The sequence below is a fragment of the Ochotona curzoniae genome, unplaced genomic scaffold (genome assembly GCF_017591425.1).
Source record: "Ochotona curzoniae isolate NIBS_2020 unplaced genomic scaffold, NIBS_Ocur_1.0 contig_1071, whole genome shotgun sequence".
NCBI classification, from domain to species: domain Eukaryota; kingdom Metazoa; phylum Chordata; class Mammalia; order Lagomorpha; family Ochotonidae; genus Ochotona; species Ochotona curzoniae.
Window position 1 is genome coordinate 1,254,169 of NW_024464939.1, and position 22,993 is coordinate 1,277,161.

General features: G+C 42.6%; 1 protein-coding gene across 1 annotated transcript in view; it reads right to left on the reverse strand.

The window, feature by feature from the left end:
* The window catches only part of RUNX1T1 (RUNX1 partner transcriptional co-repressor 1), a 134,456-nt gene extending 111,839 nt beyond the window's left edge, over window positions 1-22,617 (reverse strand). Inside the window, 4 exon segments of the mRNA XM_040993306.1 lie at window positions 22,177-22,233; window positions 22,236-22,319; window positions 22,496-22,520; window positions 22,522-22,617. Coding sequence (XP_040849240.1) covers window positions 22,177-22,233; window positions 22,236-22,319; window positions 22,496-22,520; window positions 22,522-22,617 — 262 coding nt within the window.
* Window positions 22,618-22,993: the final 376 nt, after the last annotated feature.

Consider the following 22,993-nt stretch of genomic DNA (forward strand, 5'->3'; position numbering starts at 1 on the left):
ATGCTGGGAATTTACCATTTGCATGTTGCAAGCAACAACAACAGGCATGAAGCTGTATTAAGATGTGTGTCTTTGTCATGCAGCTTTGCTTTCCATATGGATCCAGCATGCTGCAAGGGTTCACGAACAGCGCGCCACTGGTGCACTGCACATGAGCTGAATGCACTGCTGAGGTCTGTCTTGGAGATAATCCCATATATTTGCAAGAAGTTGCCCTTTCAAATCCAGTATTTTGTGATTTTGAACTTGCATCTTCCTTGTTTTAGTATCTTAACGTAAAACTCAGACACACCGAAGGCAGAAAGCAGAATTACATCCTGCTTAGAAACAGGTGCTTTCTTTGCTGATAGAAGATGAGAACGTAATTCCAAAGTGATGCTTGGCATTGTTGCCAGGTTCCATTCTTCAAGATATAAACACTTCTCTTTTTCCCTATGGAAGATTTCAGAGATTTAATCAGCCAAGATATGAGTCCTTAAAAAGCTATATACTTGAGCTTTGGTGTGACACCCTAGTGGCTAAATCCTTGCCTTGCATTGCCAGGATTCCATATGGGTGCTGGATTGTGCCCTAGTTTCTCTACTTTTCATCCAGCTCTCCACTGGTGGCCTAGAAAAGCAGTAGAGGAAGGCCCAAGGTCTTGAACCCTGCACCTGAATGGGAGACCTGGAAGACACTCCTAACTTCAGATGGGCTCAGCTCCCATCTGTTGCAGCCACTTGGGGAGTGAACCAGTGGACAGGTCTTTCTGCTTCGCCCTGTATATCTGCCTTTCAAAAAACAAAAAAAAGCAGCTATATATATATTTTAAATAGGCAATAAAAACATAGAAGCAGAAGTGGTAAAGTTCTCAACTACTAATTACTTCCTAGAATCAAGCCACCTATCTTTTCTTCTGAATGGCTATAAAAGACTATAACATGAACAAGGAGCGTTGTAAGGAAGGAAAAAAAAATTATAACTATCTATCAAACCAGGACTAAGGATTCTCAAAGTAGTTATTTATAATTCTAAAGGATTTATTCTCCAGTCTTCTGAGAAACATAAAGGCAAAAAACAAAACCAAACAAAACACACACACATACAAACAACCACCTTCACTGCCAACCTTCCTGGGAACTCCTAACGAACAAGCAAGAGGAAAGAGCCATGGTAAGGTGCACGTCTCCAGAACAACAGTTACAAGCAGCAAGTATTTTGCGACCCTCATACTAAGTCACAGAACTTCAGATCTCCTCCCAACACTACAGTGCAACGAATATCACACATTCAAGCCGACACACCTTTTCCTTCACAGACTCCATCCTTATCCAACAGCAATTCGGCAGAAGTCCATTATCTACTCAACCTTAAACAACGTTGGCTACATTTCAGGTTTCCCCAAATTTTTGATCATTGCACCTGTTTAACAAGTTTCATCCCAAATGGCAATCCATTTAGTCTATATTTTGTGATCACATCTTCTTAACTATGTCTACAGATATGGAGTCTATAGAAGGTGACATTCAGCTAAAAGTATACAAAAACTTAATTCACTGAAAAGAAATAATACTATGAAATGCACTTTTTTTTGTCAGTCAAAAAACCGATTTAAAAACATCATCTTTTTTCTTTTTTCATATCTTTTAATCTTTAAATCCAAGGTCTGCCCAGCTTATAACAGATGCATAATGAGACATGGCAAGAAGCATTGCAACAAAAGGGTAAAAAAAATCTGTTATCTTCAGCCCAAGCTATCCAACAGGGGCCTACCCAGGTTCATCTTCACCCAAATGCCAAACTCGAAGATTTCAGACATATGTATGGTTAAAACATTCAATATACACGCTTTATCAATAGTCGCTAGAATAAGGCAAGAGACAATCTTCACAATTATAGCTTAGTGGTTACAAAGATCATAGACTGATTTTCTGGTATGGAAGTAAATCACAAAATGGAAATATTTTTCTGTTCCTTACCTTGACAATATTCAAAGTTGCCCTTTTTCCGGCAGTCACCTATTACTAAACTCAGTGCTCTCCAAGTGTTTCTTTTGACAGATATCATTGTCCACCACCAACCGCTCTGCTAATTTCCTCTCCTTTTCTGACTGGGAGAGAGATTATGTTCACCAGCCCAGAGATCAATCTTGTCTATTGACAACAACAAAGGGAAAGAAAATGCACACATCACAACCAGTCTGAGGTATCATACTCAACTATTTACATGACAATACTAGACTAGCTTGGTTTGCTTTACGAGACAGATATAACTCTTCTAAATTGCAGAAGCATCCAAAACAATCCCCAATTCCCCAGTTCCTACAATGAGGTGCTTTAAAGGACTGTATTTCCCATTCACCTGACTCACAGTTGGACACCTTCTGAGCCTGAGAACTCGTCTCAAATGGGTTTCAAGGTATCAATACATCAATACTTTAAATGGATGTCAGATTTTGCTTGCTGTAATTGTTAAATATATATATAATCTGTCGGATATTATAGTTCCTTTAGAACAAATTTGAGACACTATGCTTTTATTTCATGGGATTTCACATGCAAGTTAAAATCTGTTTCGAAACAAAGTGTTTCCTTATGTTATTGCAAAAACTTCAAAGTCATTAGGAGCTGAAATTGCTGAGCACAATCTATATTAATGAAGTATCGTTATGTAATTTGCTTTAAAAATATCAGCCAAAAAAAAAAAAACTGGTGACTTATTTTACCAAATCCATAAACTTTCTCTTTGCTAAGCAATTCCAATTTTCTGTTTTTCTTGATAAGTTTGTCAGTTGTAGAATCGGTTCATTTATACATTCACAAACATCTGAGTGCCTATTATCTACTACAACTATGAGTGCCATGAATAGGAAAATTATCACGATGTAATTCTTATCATCTATGAAATAAAATGGTGCAGCAATCATGTGAACAGTAGATAACATTTCAATGCATGCACAGAAATAAAGACTTAATAAAACCAACCACAAAATCATTATGAATGCTATTATTATATTTTTATATTATTTCCTGAAAATTAAGACTGATGAATATATTCTGTTACACAGAAGACAAACTAGTTTTTAGAAAAACGTCCTTTATGATTCTGTTCCGATACAATCATGTGTTTCTTGTGGTTCTGTATGGTAGGAAAAATTCAAGTAAGCATCACTTATGCAAAACACGGCAATAGGTATTTTATCTGAGAGCTACCTTGAAGCTCAACAAAGACCATTAAAGATAACCAGCCAGAAACATGGCGCTTACTATGAAACCTATCAATTTCATTAACAATTAATAAGGCAAACATTTCAGTAGGAAAATGATCAAGATGCACTGATACACATACACATAAAGATGATATAAACACCCCAGTACTGAGGAAGGGGGAGGGCATACACAGAGGGATAGACCGGAAGTAAACATACCACATACCATAAGCGAGTTTTTTTCTGGAAGACAGGTGTATGAGTAATTTTTCCGAATCATTTTAACAATTGCTATTTCTAGTGTTTCTACACCATTGCAAAAACATTTTTTTTAAAAAAAATGGAGATTAAACAAATATTGGAAAAAGGAAGAAAAATGAACACCTTTCAAGGTGTCAACCATATTACATGAGAATATTTTGTGCTTCAGCAGTCATCAACAAAAGATATCAAAGACCCTGATCGAAAGGGACCATGCCCCCGTACAGGCCTTCGTTAGTCTCCACTGAACAAATGAGGCAATCACAACGAACAAACACAATCCCAAGAGCCTAGGGAAGCACTGCTTAGCATCAGACTAAGGTGAGGGTCTACTAGCAAAAAAATGGTGTAGTGAATTTCAGTTTTGAGTCACATGAAATTACCATAAGCATCCTTTAAAAAACCAATTTCTCATTTTTGAAACAATACCTCCATACAGAATACACTGCTTCGCTTTCTTCACTTATATCTCTTTTAATTATAATATTCTGAGGTGCATGGAGAAAATGTGGCAAAAAGATGATTTAACAAAGTATTTTAGATGTATCTAAGATTTTTACATGGTATACAAAGACACATTCAAATAATACAAAAGGTGAACTTAAAACTATCCCCAGGGGTTTCTATTCTTACCTACAAAACTTACATATGTCCTTACATGTAAAACATTATATCATAATTGCTAGGATAGAAAGAAAAAAGCGAATCTTTGAAATCTTTAAGCAATGACTTTGGAGCCAAAAGTTTATGCTTCTTACAAGCAATACATCAAATGTTCTTTCAATATGAAATGATCATGAAATGAATCAAGGTAGTGAGGAGTATAAACTATATGATTAAGGATATGTGATAACACTTCCCATCACCATTGTAAAGTCTTACTCGAAAGAAAACCACATATAGAATAAAACCTAAAAGCTATGCTTCACCTACAAGAGGAAAATGCCTCAATTTGTAGTACTACAAGAATGTTATTAAAAAGGCTCAACATGTTGTATTACCATGGAAATTGCAGAAAACATACATTCCCAAACAAATATTACTTTTTCTCAATGGTATGAAGTAATGAAAACCACATGTGTAAATCTGCGATCCATGCAGTAGTTCAAGCTGCAGCTAATAGAAAATACAGAAAGTGAACTCAGCTATATAAAGGATTCTTGTTACCGAAAAATAATGCGAAAACCAGATGCAGACAGAAAACCTTAATCACAGATGGGAATGTAATCATGGGCATACAGAATACTTTTTTGATCAATCTTAACCATATGCGCAACGTATTTATGTTCTAAGGAATGCAATAACTTGCGAGAACCTTCTATTTGAATGCAGTTAACCTCATATTTAGAGAGCTTTTATCTTGCTTCCCCAACCCCCTCCATGTGCACACTGAGCCAAGGTTTTAAAAGGAAAAGTTGCTGGCCTTGGCAAATCATTCTGGTATCAGTTTATCTTTCAAAAATTTAATAGGATGTAAAGACTACACACATCAGAATCAACCTCAAAAGAGATTAAGTACAGCTCCCAATTACTGTATTTCTCAATCACTGCCAGGAATCCTCTCACTGCCTAAACACATTTCTCAAGAGAATCCTAACAACATTTGGGGCCACTTTGCCTTTAGTAAATAATATATAGTTCTTCTGAAAATGAGCACTCAAACACATCTCTTTTGATCACTGTGATTGACCCAGCCCTCAACTCTAACTTCTCTCTTTTCCTTCCTAAAACATTGTGTAGTGTGAAGGCCACTCCCTTCCACTAACAAAAACACAATTAGCTTTTGTTTCTGAGGGAAACTTAGGGACCCATCACTTCCCAAGTGACTTAGAAAACTGACAGGGCTAACTATGGTCCCCAGCTTGGGAATGCAGCTCCCCTGGGTCAAACTTCTTCCCCTCACTTATAGGTAAATCTCTTCTACTTGCCTGATCCCAAGTAGCAGTAAACAGAGCGTCAGGTAGGCTGCAGAACCACGTTCAAGTGCCAGAGAGAAGTGGCTGGGCCACTGTGACTGGGTGTCCCCAACAGGTCATTGCCTTCATTCCCCAAGCTTCTAGAACTTGCACCGGTCCCCGATTCCTTCCCCTTTTAACGTTTCACCTCCCAGGCACACTCACAGAAGCACATTATCTTCATTCTTGCCTTACTCTGACACCTTCATCACCCTCAGGCTCCCACCATAGGTGGTGCATGTTCAGCTCAACAATCAAGTTTCAAGTCACCTTCTGGACCTGGCAGCGTGGCCTAGCTGCTAAAAGTCCTCGCCCTGAACGCACTGGGATCCCATATGAGCACTGGTTCTAATCCCGGCAGCTCTACTTCCCATCCAGCTCCCTGCTTGTGGCCTGGGAAAGCAGTGGAGGATCGCCCAAAGCCTTGGGACCCTGCACCCTTGTGGGAGACCCGGAAGAAGTTCCTGGATCCTGGCTTCAGATCAGCATAGCATTGGCCGTTGCGCTCACTTGGGGAGTGAATTGTCGGACAGAAGATCTTCCTCTCTGTCTCTCCTCCTTTCTGCATATCTGATTTTCCAATAAATAAATAAATCTTAAAAAAAAAAAATCACCTCCTCCAGGAAGCTGTTTCCAACCATCCCTAATGGAGCCCACCATTTCCCTTCCCCTCCACTGTCTTCATTCACACAGACATGGTTTCTTGTCTTGCTTTCATTCACACCGCATGGACGTTGAACTCACCAGGGTTTGTTTGCTCGTCTGCTTTACGCATCTCTCTACTCTAAACCATCAGCTAGCTGAAAGAGGATCTATGTGGTTCATTACTACCATCCTCTAATAAAAATGAATTCCCCATACTGATACACCAGAGCCCAATTCAACCTCCATAACTTTCACACATATTTCCCTGGCCACTCCTGGAGCCCAGGATCTTGTCTTTAAATATAATGGGATGGGTGTTCGGTGGAGCAGTGAGGATAGCACCCGGGATGCCTACTTCCATAAGGGAGTTCCTGGGTTCAATTCCTGCCTCTGCCCAGACTTGAGCTTCCTGTCAGTGGATACCCTGGGGACTCGGATCCCTGCTATCCACAAGGGAGACACAAAATGAACTTCAAGCTCCTGCACTAGGCCTGACCCAGCCCTGGCTCTTGCAGACATTTGGGGAATGAGCTAACAGATACAAGATGCCTTGCTCTGCCTTTCAGATTTGAATGAACATTTTTTTTAAATTAGAATAATACTTTTGTTCTCTATCAGGTTCAATTTAGCTTCCAGATACAATCCATAGAAAGAGTTCCCAACTGGTATTCTGCAGACATCACAGACCACTCTGGAAGCCACCTAGGCCACCAGAGGCATACAGCCAGCCTCTACAGTATCCACAGTGGGATGCTGTGATTGAGAATGACAACATAAATCCATTCGGCACCTTAGCAGTTCGTGAGAATACAGTTATTTCTTAGCTGCTGCAAAAAAAGAGATCTCATCTTAGTCTCTTTACACCATCAGATCTCACACTGATGTGCTTTACTGACTGTGCTGGGAGAGCAACCAGGACACAGCCAGGTTAGTGAAGCCATGCTAAGCATGCATACCCAGAGCCTTGCTCAGGGCCTGGCATAGGAGCTGACTCCGTCCAGATGAGCAAACAAGTGAACAAATGGTAACAGCCTTTTCCCTTTCCTGTAGTAAGGCTTTATTTCAACAGCCTGCTCATTGAAAGGCAATTACCAAAGAGAGACACAGAGAAGGAAGCTCTTTCATCTGTGGGTTCACCCCCTAGATGACTGTAACGACAGGGGCTGGGCCAGGAAGAAGCCAGGAATTTCTCCAAATCTCCCAGAATTTGGGTCACCTCCACTGCTTTCCCAGACACGTTAGCAGGGAGGTGGAGCACAATTGGAGCAGCTGGGAAGTGAACTGACACCAATTTGGAATGTCAGCACCAGAGGCAGTGGCTTAACCAGCTCTGGTACAGCGCTACTCTTAACGAAAGCAGGTAAGCAATTCAACATTATTCCATAGCCAAAATCCACAACATGGTATTACTGGTGGAGCAAATTTAAATGCTCTTAAATGCTTCCTTTGTAAATAGGTATAATTCTCAAGAAAAGTGACACAAAGGGACTGTGCTCTCCACACTCAGAATTCCTGTACACGTGTTGTCCACCTGCACTGCAAACTCAGCTCCTCGCCTTCTTTACCAGCTACTTGACCTTGGACAAGTCAGTTAACTTCCCTAAGCTTCAGATTTACAGGGCAGTAACACCTACCTTACTAGCTTGATATGAAGAGAATATACTACTTGATGATAAAGAATTCAGCATCTGTGACAAAACCAAAATATGAAAGACTTCAAAAAATTCAGTAGAATATATATATTTTGAAAAAGCTATGCATCCATTTCAACAAATTCTGTACCAAAAATAAGTTTGTTTAATTCCACTTTCCCCATGAACTTTTTGTAACAGCCTCATACATGGAAGCCAAGGTGCCGTTGCCAACACATTTGCGAGTAACAAATAGTATCACAAACTCCTATTTTGTGATTCCATCCTTTTTTTTTCTCATCTAATTTCATCTGCACAAGACCATGTCTAGGGGATAAGAGAGAAGCAATTCTTTCCAAAGACTGGTTTCTCCAAATAAAGGCATCTGTTCCATGCCAGCAACTTTCACATAAAAGAGAAACAAGACTTTGAAAGTATCTGCATTCATGGCCACTGGCCAGATGTTAGGATGCTGCCACACCCCGGCGACTGCCAGCAAGGTCTGCCCGTTAGTTCCCATTCACTGCCACTCTCCCTCTTCTTATCCTTCCTTCTCTCCTTCTCAGAAATCTGCATACACATGGTGCTTTATTTTCACTTTACACAGTAACTTTTCTAAGTGTAGTGGAGGTTCTTGATAGTTTTTCCATTTCTACTTAAAAAAAAAAAAAAAAAAGGTTTATTTATCTAGTTGAAAAGCAGAATTACAGAAAGAGGAGGACAGCCAGAGAGAAAGAACTTCCATCTGCTGATTCCTTCCACAAATGGCCCCATTGACCAAGGGCTGGGCCGAGCAGAAGCCAGTAGGCTGGAACTCCATCCAGGCCTCCCATGGGGCGAGTCATCTTCTGCTGCTTTCCCCCCGGAACATCAGCAGGGAGCTGGATCAGAAGGAGAGTAGCTGGGACTCCAACCAACACTCACATAGGTGGCTGGCTTAGCAGCTTAACTGGCTGAGCACAATGCAGACCCTTATTTCTATTCTAGCATAACTCCCACCTACAGTGCGTGAGACTGGGCAAGTTCATGAGGGATGATTCCTGGTTAATGCCACTTCAAATGAGTGTCGGTAAGTCATGGGATAGCAGGAAGGCTTTCAGTAAGAGAACCTGAGTTCAGATACTGACTGCTCACGCAGGGTCATCGGAGGCAAATCACTAGGCCTCTGGGAACAATGATGCTATTTGAGTTCATTCCTAGGCCAGTACAAAACAAGGTAACAGATGAAGCTCTCTCCAGCATGCTTCCTCCACAACCCTGAATAAAACTACCAAGAAGCTGAAGACTGCTCTTCTGAAATCATCTCTTCCAGTGCAAGGAAGGGAAACCAGCCCTATTGCAATGCTTTGCATCAGAATCAGGGTGAACTGGACAGGTGTACCCTCTCCTGTACTCTCTCGAGACTTTCAGGCTGTGTCATCGGGCAGTAGCACAGTTGGAATCTCATGCATTGTCAAAGCCAAGGCTAGATGGGAGGAGTGATGGGGGTTCTAGGGACAGCCACAACAAGGCGAGAGATCCCCTGGCCTTTGAGAGATGCCTGGCAGAACAAAGCTGATGTCATAAAACATTTTTCAACCTGATTTGAGTCCCCGGTCAGAAAGACAGTACTATTTCTTCAAAGTGTCAGCATGTACACAATTTTGCTAACAACTTCAGAATGCTTAAACTTTACAAAAAAATTTTATTTTGATTTGGGGTAAATTGTAAATTAAATAAAAATGAATTAAGATGCATATCTATGAATATCTAAGAGTCCTGATCATTTTACAGTTGGCCTTTATAGTAACCTGCATATATGGGATCTTTCTGGGGGAAGACTGAGGGTAGCTTTGGTATTGTTTCCTTGTATTTTTATTTTTTCTAATGGCCTCAACTTACATGCCAGAGTATGGCAGCAACAAACCAGGCCATTTACGATAAAAGATCACAATGAAGGGCAATCAAAATGAAAAGAGATTGGGAAAGAAATAACATGCTTCTGGAACCAAAGATTTCATTTTGGTCGTAGCAGGGAAATGCTTCAGGACAGATTAAGTAAATAACTTGACTTTCAGGTATGAGTTTCCCATAAATATTTAATAAAGCATCAAAAAGCATCCCGAGTTTTCCAGACGCTCACTTCCAAAGAGCTTACAAACCCACCGATGTGTCTGAATGGTGCAGATGGTAGCAGAGTTGGATGCAATAAACACTGTCTTTGAGGAAGACAGGCCATAAAGGCTTTAGAAAGCTTCCCTGGAAGGGCAGGAAATGATGGTGGACCAGGCTTGGTTTCCCTCTAGAAGGAGGTTAGGAACTCAAGCACAAATGCACGAAGTTACCTAGGGTCCCAAGAGAAGGCTGGGAGAGGAAAGATCAGGCAAGCCGACGTGATGTCGGCCTTGAATATTCTCCAGGTTCCATGGGTCAGTGGCACAGTCTCCATCAGGTATTCACTGAATGGAAGAACAGCTAGAATCAGAAGTTTCTGGAAGTAGGTGGTTATCACATCCAGACCGGTCAAGTCAGAAGACAGAAAGAAGCAATCTCTGAGAAATCTGTCGTCTTAGATCATCCTCACCATGGCCTCTGAAGGTAAGCCCGCACAGTGGAGACCTGAGCTGTTTCCAGGTGAAGAAGGGAAGCTGCAGGAGACAGCCATGGGGCGCAGAGTCTTGTCATGACTCCACTCTACTCTCTTACGCGCAGAACTGCATCATCTTTTCTCAGAGGGAGCCAAGCCCAGGCCACCACAGCAGTGTATACATTTACAGCAGAGGGGATATGGGCACAAGATTGACCAAAGCCTCAGATGACTCAGGGACACACCAAAGCTCCTGGCAGTCTCCACTGCCTCCTTCCCCCTCCTTCCCTCAAAGCAAACAAAACTTAGATAGTCCTGGAAGTAGAGTGTTACATGTGTTCTGTACAATATAGCAGTTTAAATACAGTATCTGCTCTTTGTTTATATATAATAGGATGTTTCCGCAATGATTCTCTATGACACATACAAATCGGCGTTTAAAAACTACGAGACTTGTACGTTTTTGTTTTTTTGAGCTGTCAGTAATTGTTATCAAGAACAACTGAAAACAGAGGTGGGGGAAGTCTTTAAAAAATTCAATTTTGACAGATTTAATAACAAAACCACAAACCTCAAATTTGGTTTAAAAAGTAAATGGATTGCCAGCATGCTTTCCAATTAAATTATGATGATAGACAAAACAAGACATAGATCTCAAAATGTTAGCTTAGTGAACCACTGCCTAAACTCCCTTCTACATGGAGATACTTCTGTGAATAAAGCTTCTTAAATGAGGGACAACAGTAAGTAATTGAATAGTGAGGATTTAATACTACCTCTTCAGGTAAACAGATTCCTTTGAATATGAAGCCCTCACATTAAAACATCATTTCCTGGGCCCTGCATGGGGTAGTCTTGCGGCCAAAGCCCTCATCTTGCATGTGCCATTGGGATCCCCTGTGAGCTCTGCTTCTTATTCCTGCTGCTCCACTTCCCATCCAACTCCCTACCTGTGACCTGGGAAAGCAGCAGAGGAGGACCAAACCTTGGGACCCTGCACCAGCATAGGAGACCCCCAAGAGGCTCCTGGCTCCTGGCTTCAGATGTGTTCAGCCATGCCATTGCGGCCACTTGGGCAGTGAGCCAACAGAAAGAAGATTATTCTGTCTCTCCTCCTTTCTATAAATCCGACTTCCAAATAAAAAATAAATAAATCTTTAAAAAAAATCATGCTTCTACAATAGTATTTTGTGCACTCTTGATTTTAAAATATGCACAAATATTTATTAAATCCAGTAATTTTTAAATCCAGTAATTTTCAATGCATTTTTCTCTTTTATTTAAAGTAGATTTGGAAAATGGCATTGCATGGAAAAATATCTGTTCTACACTCAGTACTCAGGATACACTGAAAGCCAAGAGTGCTCAGCCCAGCACCCGGCATCCTCCGATTTTCAAGATATACCTCTGTTCTTGTTGACTACTTCTTTTTCTTATTTTATTTTTTATGATATTTACACAGTGGATTAGGGTGGGACAGGTCAAGGGTTAGAGAATGTAAATGAGACCGCTGTTTCCACACTTTCTTTTTTCCTTCTCCCTGTATCTGGCAGAAGAGAGAAGAGGGAGGTGCAGCACCCAGCCTCCCACCTGCCTCAGTACCTGCAGCTGGAAAAAAGCCACCTGACGTCATCCCAGATCCCCAACGTGGGGCAGGCTCTGAGGGTCCCGTTCAAGTGGTTTCAGTAGTTCTGAAATGCTGTTGATCTCACCGATCCAAGGATGAGGAAATCCTTCCAAGGTCCACTGGCTTGGTCCATAGTCTACCTTAGAGTCCCCATTAACCCAAATATTTGCTGCCAACACTTGGCTGGGGTAGTTGATCAACGTGTTCTTCCCTCCTTCATCTTTCATGGTACCAAAAGTCCTCTGCAGGCTCCAACCGATTGCCACATCCTCCATGTTCACTGCTCTGTCTAAGCCACTGAAGAGTCCCAGCTCTGACACACACAATCCGTGGACAGATCACAGAACCTGTGAATCTCCGCACAGTTGAAGTTCTGAGTCCAGTGGTTCGGCTGGAGGGATCCCCAAAGAAACCTCACACGAGGCGATTCCAGACCTGACTCTTGTGTGTGCTTGCCAGTAGAGTATTCGGTCTGTTCCCTACATCAGCCTAGGCACACACAAGCAGTTGTAATGACCGGGTCATTTCTGCCTCCAACCCTGCCTCTTACACAAACCAGTGCATGCTACAGACCTGCCCAACCCTGCCCACCACACACTGAGGCCTCACATTCACCAGTGGGAGCTGCAGCCTAGTCAAAGCCAACCCCAATAACCCCCAATAAGCCCACTTCCAGCCCTGGTTCCTGTGCTTGCCAATAGGTGCCACAGACTGGTCCAGTCTGACCCACATCCCATTCAGCTGTTGTATACATCAGTGGGCACTGAAGCCTAGCTCAACCCACAATCCAACCGACAGTCATGCCAGCGGGTACCGCCACCAGTCTAGCCAGTCCTGTCCCCAGCCCTGGTTCTCATGCTCATCAGTGGGAGTTGCAACCCATAAGTGATGTCCACAGTCTCCCACTGGGCCCACTCCCAATCCTGGGTCTTGTATTCTCCAGGTGGTTCCGCAGTCTGGCTTGACAGGATTTCCCCCCATTAACTACTTTCTTTCTTTCTTTTTTTTTAAAGATTTATTTTATTTTTTATTGGAAAGGCGGATATACAGAGAGGAGAGACAGAGAGGAAGATCTTCCGTCCCATGATTCACTCCCCAAGTGAACGCAACAGCCGATGCTATGCCAATCAGAAGCCAGGAGCCTCTTCCGGGTCTCCCACGCGGGTGCAGGGTCCCAAAGCTTTGGGCCGTCCTCCACTGCTTTCCCAGGCCACAGGCAGGGAGCTGGATGGGAAGCGGGGCCACTAGGATTAGAACCGGCGCCCATATGGGATCCCGGTGCAAGGTGAGGACCTTAACCACTGCGCCACCGCGCTGGGCCCCATTAACTACTTTCTAACTTTTTATTTTGTCTTCTCCATTTTCTTTCTTCTTCATCAATGAAATTAAGGTTTTGTAGGTTATCCTGAAGACAAAATTCCAAGTGTTTTGAACAGGCTGCCCTGGATGGATTGGAATCCAAGGGTTCAGATCCAGCCTGTCTGAACACTTGTTCATGTCCCACATGCAGAAGGCGTCTGCAACGGGAAACTTTGAGTAGTCGGAAATCAATGCACAAAACCAAAACATGTGAGTGAGTCAAATCCTAAAGAGGCAGGTCAGAAATAAATCCTCAGAAAATACCCAAGCGCAGCATGGTAGCCTTGCAGCTAAAGTCCTTGCCTTGCACGCACCAGGATTCCATATGTGTGCATGTTCTAATCCTGGCAGCCCCACTTCCCATCCAGCTCCCTGCTTGTGGCCTGAGAAAGCAGTCAAGCATGGTTCAAAGTTTTGGGACCCTGCAACCGCGTGGGAGACCCGGAAGAAGTTCCAGGCTCATGGCTTCAGATTGGCTCAGCTCTGGCCATTCTGGCCACTTGGGGAATCAATCAAGGGACAGAAGATCTTCCTGTCTGTCTCTCCTCCTCTCTGTTTATCTGACTTTCCAATAAAAATAAAATAAATGTTAAAAAAAAAAAAAGAGAGAGACAGCCTGACCCATGTACCGGCCTGCCTCCCTGTTAAAAAAAAAAAAGAAGAAAGAAAGAAAATACCCTCATTTTATAAGTAACATCTACCTACCCCTGCACAGCCCTGTCACCCTCTCCTGGAAGTTGCTGGGATCACAGACAATCCTTCATCTGGGACTTACAAGGAGATTCTCAGCTCCTCTCTGGAGCTGTGATTCTATGAGTTTGTTGTAGTTTGCCCCTTCCAAGGTGGTTCCCAAATTCCAGCATGCTGAATGCACTTGACACTTAATCCATTGTTAACATTTTTTTTTCCTTTATGTAAATCCAGCCTTCCAGCCGAGGTCTAACTACTTTTTCCTTCACAATGCCTCTTGCATCTACCCTTCTTTCTGGTCGTGCAAACACGTTGATCACCCTTCTACCAAATCAAAATGTGAGCCTCTGTAATAAGCTTCCAATCCAGCCTTGGCACCCAGCCGTCCCGTTCCCCCTATCAACTGGATTCAATACAACAATCAGTCCAAATCTTCAGAAACACAATTTTCATAGGGTCCAAGGTATGGCCTTGCCTACAGCGATTTTATTGTTACTTTTATGAAAATATCATCTATCATCCTGTTTTCAAAACCAGCAAATCTAATCTGCAAGACAATCTAATCTGCAGAGTTTTTTTCTGGTTAGACCACAGTAAAGGGACTGACACAAGGATGCTTCCTCATTCCAGATACCATCCATGCCAGTTTTCAGAACTTTCAGGAATTCAGAAGATGAAAGTGAAATCAAAATACTAGGCACTCAAGACCTTTACAATCTTTCTCCTCTTATTCCCAATCACCCATGAGTATGTTCTCTAGCTCCATTCATTCACTTCTTTTCTGTTCACCCTTGCCCTGCTTCTCCCAACTCCCAAAGGCCTTTCCCACACTTGGGCTTTCGTACTTCCCACTCCTGTTGTATAATGCACCATGACCATTACAACTGTCTTGAAAATCTTGCCTGTCCTCCACTGAAGCTTAAAGACTAGCTTAATCCTACCCCGACAATGGGCATGTGCTCAAGCTCCACCACCCTAGTAGCTATTTAATTTGTCCTCAGCGGGTTTATCATGCAGTGGCAACTAAGCAAACTACCTGCCCAATATCTACACCTAAGGGAGAACTTTATTACTAAATATTTATTAATTGATCTCAGATTCACTGCTAAGAGAAAACATCTTATTTTTCTTCCAGAAACGGTCTACCTGGCCTTATAAGAATTATGAAAATAGCATGTGACTTTCTTTACTCCATTATGTCCCACTGCCCTTTGCAGGATTAAATTGAACAATAAGTATACCATTTGTGGCAACATTAATATTATGTCATTGTAATCTTGCGGAATTGAAAACTTGGAACTTCTTGGATCAAAATCATCAAAATAATCTTTAAATGCTGTTCATTTTAATGCTGTTCCATTTCTGTTTCCCTCTGCTATTTTCTTTCTGCTCCCTCCAGTCAACTCAAAGGTTAACCTGGACACATCAATGGAGCCCGATCACATTTCCTTTCCCTTGAGACCTGAACTGACCTACCTTCCCCCATTTAAACAAAAGGAAGAGCCTTCATTGTCCACATTCATTTCCCATCGGAGGCCAAATGTGGATCCTGTTTCTAAATAAGTCTCACCAGAGAGGAGAATGAAAACATGTGACAGGTGGACAAAAGGGCTGGCGAGCAAAGAACCTTTCTTGTCTAACACACAATAAAAGTTACAGAACCCTAACAGTCACTTAGCAAGAACACTTTCACAGGAAAGAAGGATTACAACGTCAGTCTGATAAACACCACAGTCCCAGTCCCAATATCATCTGCTGTTCTTCCCAGCTGTGTTTGCTCATCACTGTGTACATAACACATCCATAGACTCAGAAAATAAACTGGCAGTCTTTCATGACCTGTCTTACCACTCTCATCTTCCTATAACTTGAGGTTAGGGGAAGGAGTGTGTGGTGCTTCCAGTTTTAACCAGATCGACTGGCCAACTTCCCAAAACTTGGCATAGGAAGCAGAGCTTGAACCACACTTGCCACCAGCTGCAAAGGACTTCCCAAGTCTGACATGCCACTTGCCAAAGCTAATGGGCATTTGAAATACTTTCTGTGATGTGCCAATGCTACTTTCCTGCCACTCTGTATGTGTCCCAGAGCTTTGGGGGTACCTCACTTCTCTAATTTCCTAATATCATTAGGCTCGGAACTCGTACCCAAGAGTTACTAGGTGGAGTCCCAAAAAGTTTGAGGAGAGCCTTCCCAGACACTCAGCAACATCTCACAGTTATTTCTCCCTCTTGACATGCTAATTCTCACCAGGCCGTGTCTAGCTCATCACAAGCCTGACACTGCTTCCCTTCATGTTATTAGTGGCCAACTATCTCCTGAGCTTTTTTAGAAAAACTTCTTCTATTATATCTGCTGTTAATATTCAATCTGATCAAGTACCAACCAAGGACTCACAAGGTATACAAGTGTACTTCTTGGTAGCAAAGAACATTTAGCTTCTCACGGAGCTCCAAATACCAAGGCAAAAATCTCCTGCAGCCTGAGCCTTCACATGAAAATAGCATTCCTCTATGCCCTGCCAATCACAGACATCCTGGGAAGCAGAACCAGCTGCCACTGCCATCCTGGATGACTAAGTACTCACTTCGAGCAAACTAGAATAATGCATTTGCCCCTGCGTTCCAAAGAACCCCAGTTGTGGTTCGCTCTTCTAATTCCATCAACCAGAAACAAACTCCTAATAAATTGAACACTTTAACCTCTTACAGCAACTTTCACAACTAACAGAAAAATACAAAATCGAAGTGCTATTAACAGTAATTGAATTTTAAATGTGTGTAGGAACAACAGAAGACAAAGCAAACAGATGATTTTTGAGTCTTTCTTCCTTAAGGCCTGATCCCTGGGGATGGATGCTTGACAAGATGGTCAAGACACCATTTGAAACACCAGCCTCCTGCACCAGAGTGCCTGGGGGATTTGAGCCCTGGATCCACTCCCAATTCCGAAATTCCTAGTTCATGTTAGTGGAGACCCAAGGAGGCAGTTGGTGGCAGCTCAAGTACTTGGGTCCCTGCCAACCCTATGGGAAACCTGGTTTGGGCCCAATCCAGCCCTAACTTTTTCAGGCATTTGAGGAGTGAACTAGGAGACAGAAGGTTTCTCTTTTTCAACTAGAATGAAAATAAATTTTTAAAAAGGAAATTCAGTTCCTTAGCCAAATGATAACACGCCCTTATGGATTGAAGTAAGTTATTTTCATGGTTGTCTCCAAAACTGGCTAAGAAGTGACTTGGGTCCAAGCTTTGAGAACAGGAGTACACAGAATGCAGGGTAAGCATAATCAGTTTCCATCAGCTTTTTGCCTCTTGTCTCACATCCCTAACCAGGTACCAAGGTCATGATCGAAAGAAAAACACAAAAGCTACTTTTGTTGAGCAAAAACAAGAATCTTTAGTTCATCCACTGCATATTCAGGTTTATTGCTGCACTATTTACCTCTAAAGAAAGTACAATCACACCTCAAATTTGAAACAATTCTCCAAGATCCAGGATAGCTGTGGAAGCAAGTCTCTCCACCCCAGTGTCCATGCTCTGCAGTGGAAAACAGTGCACAGTGAGACTGCTGCTGGCACTGACCTTGGCCTCTCACCTCAAACCCAGCATCAGAATTGTCAGTAATGAATTTCTTTCAGTCTCCTAGCCATGGGAAAATCCTCAAAAGCCTACTGCCAGTGTATCCCTGGGTTCCCTTCACCTTCTTGCTCAGGGATCCACCATAAGGCACCCGGATTATAAGTCACTGACCCAAAAAGGGATTCCCAGTTTGCCCATGGGTCAGTAGACTGCACACACATCCACATCCTATTTTTCATACTACACAAATGAGTGCCGTGCTGTGAACTAGGTACCAACTTCTTCAAGAATAAAAGATGGTCCAGGATTCCTCTCCTCTGGGGAGGTCTCCGTGAAGTTGGAACTGGCCTACTGGCAGATAACAGATCAAAACAGAGTCGCTAGCTGGTCTAAAACAAACCAAAGGAACGAGAGTATGTCAGCTAGTGGCCAATACTGACTGCTGGGTGAGGGAAGGAGGCAGTGAAGGAGGGATACATCAACAGAAAGGTCCCGATTATCAGAACACAAAAAAACCCTCAATTTTGTAAATTGGGACAAAAAGTCAAGCTCAAACAATAAACAAAGGACAGTCTCAGTGATGGGCTGGAGTTCTTTCAAATGAAAACCGTGAAATTCTGGTGAGTTCTCAGATGTAAATCAGTGGGAGCCAATAGTAAACATGCTTATGAATGTTAAAGCCAGGCTCATAGTAGGTCTCTAAGACTATTCCTCTCTTTCAGTCTCTCTCTCCCAAGCCCAACATGTATGTGGCAGCCCTTGAAAACCCGGAGCACAGGAGTCATCTGTACCCCAGGTGCTAAACCACTAATGAACTCAGCCAATCAGAGGTGCTCAGACTGTTGGTGATACAATGAGAAAATTTTACATTGGCGGTCCCCGTTTTCCCCTTTCACAAGATCTATGAGATCTAGAATCTAAAGACCCTATTCTCCCAAATCCTGATTTCTCTGAGAGACCTTGAGCAATAGAAAACCTACAACAATGAATGAGTATGTCACCCCTTCAGGAATCCCTTATGCAGAACGTCACAATTGGAATCTTCAAATCAGGACATTTCACCTGGTTGCACTCAGTCACTGAAAATGTTACTAAGCAGCCATTGATGACTTTCAATGTTGACCAACAAGAGGCTCCTGGACCTTAAACATCAAACCCTGGGACATCCCTTTCTCAGTGATGGTGATGTAAGAGGCGGGGCATCAATTCATGAAGCATGATTGTTTGGAAAAGAGCAAAAAACGCCTCTCTGATGGCACCATGGAAGGCACGGAAGACACAGTGGCTTCACTATGCAATGTTTCAGCACAAAAGCCACCGATGAGATCACCTCCAGGTGCTGGCATCCTGTCTGGGACCTGCCCAAGACTGATACACGACGCAGCCAAGTGCTTGGTGCCACACCAGGGAATAGACCCACAGGGTACCCAGCTGTCTAAGCCAGCACAACCTGACACATGGGAATGCTGTTTGGGCTCCAAACTGGAAAGCACATGCATTCCTTAAAAGCTATTCCTCTGGATAGCTTCACACATGCATTCCTAAGAACTCTCCGTACAGTTCTCCCTGCTGCCTCTTACTTTGAGTTGGTGTTGCAAAAGAAACGCTGTGCTTTTGACTATCAAGCATGCTAAGGGGTCAATATCTTCTTAGCCATTCTTGAGATACACTACCCTTATCCAAGAGGGTGTCTAGCAACTCAAGGATGAAGCCACAAGCTACACAGCTAATTGATCCTAAGCGGTGATCAGGGCTCACCCTGTACAAATTACTACGGCCACCAGTCAACCCAGCTGCAATCAAGGATGGAATCAATACTGAGCCTTATTCACATTTCATCAGTCTTCCGTCTGCCTTAGTCCTCTATGTCCACAGTTCAAATGGATAGCGTTGCCAGCCACTTTTGTATTAGAAGGATGAAGTGCTGTTATTATTGTTTAAGGTGAATTAAAAATGTTAATTACCATTAGGCGATTTTAAAGAACAAAACTGTCTTTGCTAAGAAATGTCACTAGTAAAATGCATCCAATTTTTCTCTAATGTGGTGCTTTCCCTGTCCATAAAACTTATTTGATTAGCGGTATTATAGAAGCTAAAGCTTTTGTATGCAGGCACTCAAGCATAATTTAATCATTTTATTTAAGCGTGAAAAAAATTATTCTGAAAGCCCTGTTATGTAAAATATCCCTGATTAGTTTAAACTACATTTGCAGGTATATTAAAGGTGAAATGACTCACAGAATGCTCAGTATGCAACAGAACAGTGTTAACTTTGTTATAACAGTCAGCAGTAAGTTAAAATTGTAGTATTAGAGAATGTAAGGAATAGCTATCTCACTTTAAATAAATGTATTTTAAAAGGTTATTTTAAAATAAATTTGTTTTGTGCAAACCCTTTTTATATTACCAGGATTTTCACCTATGGAAACCTCTTTTATACTCCAACAAGATGAGGTCCTAATTGCATAATACCATTCATCTGCCGAGGATAATAGTGCCAACAAATGAAAATGCACATTAGGCACGAGATTGTCAGAACAGAAAATTGGGGTTTTTTTGTTGTTTTTTTTTTTAATTTTTTTGTTTTAGAATAACCCACTCGCATTAACAAAAGACTGCAGTAGCTTCCAAATTACAGGTTGTTATTTTTAGTGGAAGTAGTTCAGTATTCATATTGGAGCAGATGTAGCAGTTTAACAAAACAGCTCTTCAAATCCTGCACAAATTGAAAACAGGAAAACTGATCGCATTTTCTCTTATCACTTTCCTTTCCTGAATTGACACTTCTGGCCTTCTGAAAATTTACACATGGCTTTCATCTCAACAGCACCTGCTGATCAAATAGAAACCTAACATTTTCATGAAAATGGTATCAAGGACTAGTTTTGTTCTAACCACTGCCAGGGACATCACCCGGTGCCTACTTGCTGGCAAAAAATCGCTGTGTACAAGTCATTCACAACACCTTTATATGCTCATTAAACTTTTAAAAAGCATATGAAGTCCCTACTGGCTTTTTTCCTCATCTCCTTTATATGATTTAATTTTGTCACTCAGTGTCTACGGACTACTTGGCTTTGTTATGTAAAAACTATGCAAAACATGCATGAGGGTAGATTCACATTAAGGAAACAGAATACATAGCATTTTTCTCTGCCTCTATTTGAAAAATATATATATTACATATACAATCTATCATATATACATGTTACTGTCTGTTTATGCACATAAACAAAAAATATTTACATTTCAGATTCACCCAGCAAAAGCAAACTGGAACCCAAAAGTCATTGCTGAGCCCTAATTTGGAAAGGACGTTACGCATTCTTTTATTACAAATAGGTTTGGCAGGTGCTGGGCAGGTGAACTGCCCCAGACTGGAGAACGGAGATCATTCCAGCACAAACTACTCACCTAAACAAAGTGACCTCACCTCCAGGGAGGCTAAAGGTAAATCTCGAAAAATAAGTATTCTTATTTGCAAGACTGCTAACTAGACGGCTTTCCACATTTTTAAACAAAGGCGCTTCAAATATTTCCCTGTTACATCCAATTCTGGTAAAAATTAATGATGCTCCCAAGACATGCTATCTGTCAGTTTCTTAGCTGGAAAAAAAAAAAAAAGGCTGGCCCTTCTGAAGGATTGCAGCTGTCTTTTCCCATTCTGCCTGGGTGAGACGGTAACCTGGAGGCAGAAATGACACACGGTAATATATGTGCCACTCTGACCAGTTGGCCTGTGAATTTCAGTGTTTCATCATGTTCACTGAGGCAACAGCAAACCTGAAATGTCAATATGCTCAGTCAATGGAAGTAAAATAATGGGACTCTATTGTCTTACCCAATCGATCTGCCACTGTCAACAAGGAAACATGCCCCTCTGGCTTTAAACAAATTTTAATTAGGCTTTTAGTTACCAGGTCATATCCAGCTACCTATGGAAACACCTATTTTAACAATGCACAGAAGGCAACACAAACATTTTTTTTTTGTCTATTCATTTTTAAAAAGAATCTTCAGAAGTTGACATCCTTTTTGGAAATACACTCATGAGTCAATAAAAATATTTGTTTTCTTAACAACCTATTTAAAGCGACAAAAATGAAAAAAAAAGGCTCACATCCAACATGCAAATTTACCAGACAAATCTGACAGACTCCAAGTGATTTTACCCCCTCCTCATAACCCAAGTTGAACCATACTATCAAATCTACTAATTCCTTAGTAAAACTAAGCTTGCTTTGCTTCCCCCGCAGCCATTCCATCTCGCCTACCCAAAAAAGGTCCCACAGGACCACAGAGCAGAGGTCAACCCCAGCGCCCATCCCCTCCGGGCTCAGCTTGTGAACCCTGAAGGTAAAGGGTGAGCCAGCCCCTGTTGAAAGCGGTCCAGGGCGTGAAGGCAAGGGGGCAGAAGGACCACAGGAGTCCTCAGTCAAACCTCACCCAAGTTCCTCAGCCCTTCCTTCCACCAGGAGGGAAGCAATGTTGCCCCCAAATAAAAATTAAAAAGAATTAATCAAGTTGTTCAACAGCTCTTTCCCTTCTCCAGCTAAAAGGCTCCGGCGTCCAGTCAATAAATAATCTATTGTTCCCCCCTTTATCGAGTCTCTTTAAACCTATTCAGACTGGCAAAACTAAACCCAATTAAAGATAAGGCCCTCCGGTAATCTCACCTCCGTGAGTCCCGTCTGGATAGCAGAGGTGACGGGAGATAGCGTCAAGGCCAGGGCCGATGCCTCCTCCTCACCCCGCACAACAAAAGGCAGATTTCTCTTTCTCCCTCTGCTAATCTTTAAATGTAAATTCTCTCCGCCAGCTAAGAGGAGCGACAGATAACACGTTACATCTTCACTTCTCCTGGTCTTATCGACTTCTGAATCGTTTGGCGAGGCAGAGAGGGAGCGCGCAGTCCGCCTCCCCGCGCCCCCCTTCCCCCGGCCACCCCTCCTCCTCCTGCGCGCCCCCCACCCCCACCCCGTTCCCGGAGATTACCTTCTGGCAAAGGAGCGCGGGAGAGGCGGCCGCGGCCGAGGCGGCACCCAGACCGCGGCTTTGTATTCATTAAACACACATCGGAGCTTATCAGAAGTAAAAGGCTTGTCAGGATGGCACATTGTGTGTGAGTGAGTGTGTGAGCGCAGGAGGCAGAGGAGAGAAGCCAACGTGCATCAGGGTGATTACAATATCAGCAGGGCCCAGATGGAGGCAGGAAAATAAACAGAGGGTGCGTGTGAGACGGAGCGGGAGGAAAAGTGGGAGAGAGCGAGCGAGCGCGGGAGAGAGAGAGAGAAAGAGAGAGAGGAGAGAGAAGACACGGGCAGGAGGGATGAAACCCAAGGGATGGAGGGGGCGGGGGCTCAGGCCCTAGGATAGGGCTGGAAAAGAGGGGAGAGCCCTCGGGAGGGGGGAAAGGGGTTGGGGGGGTGCCTGCAAGCCCCAAATCTGCCCCTACGCCAAGAAAATGGAAGCCACTGAGACCGACAAATCGCT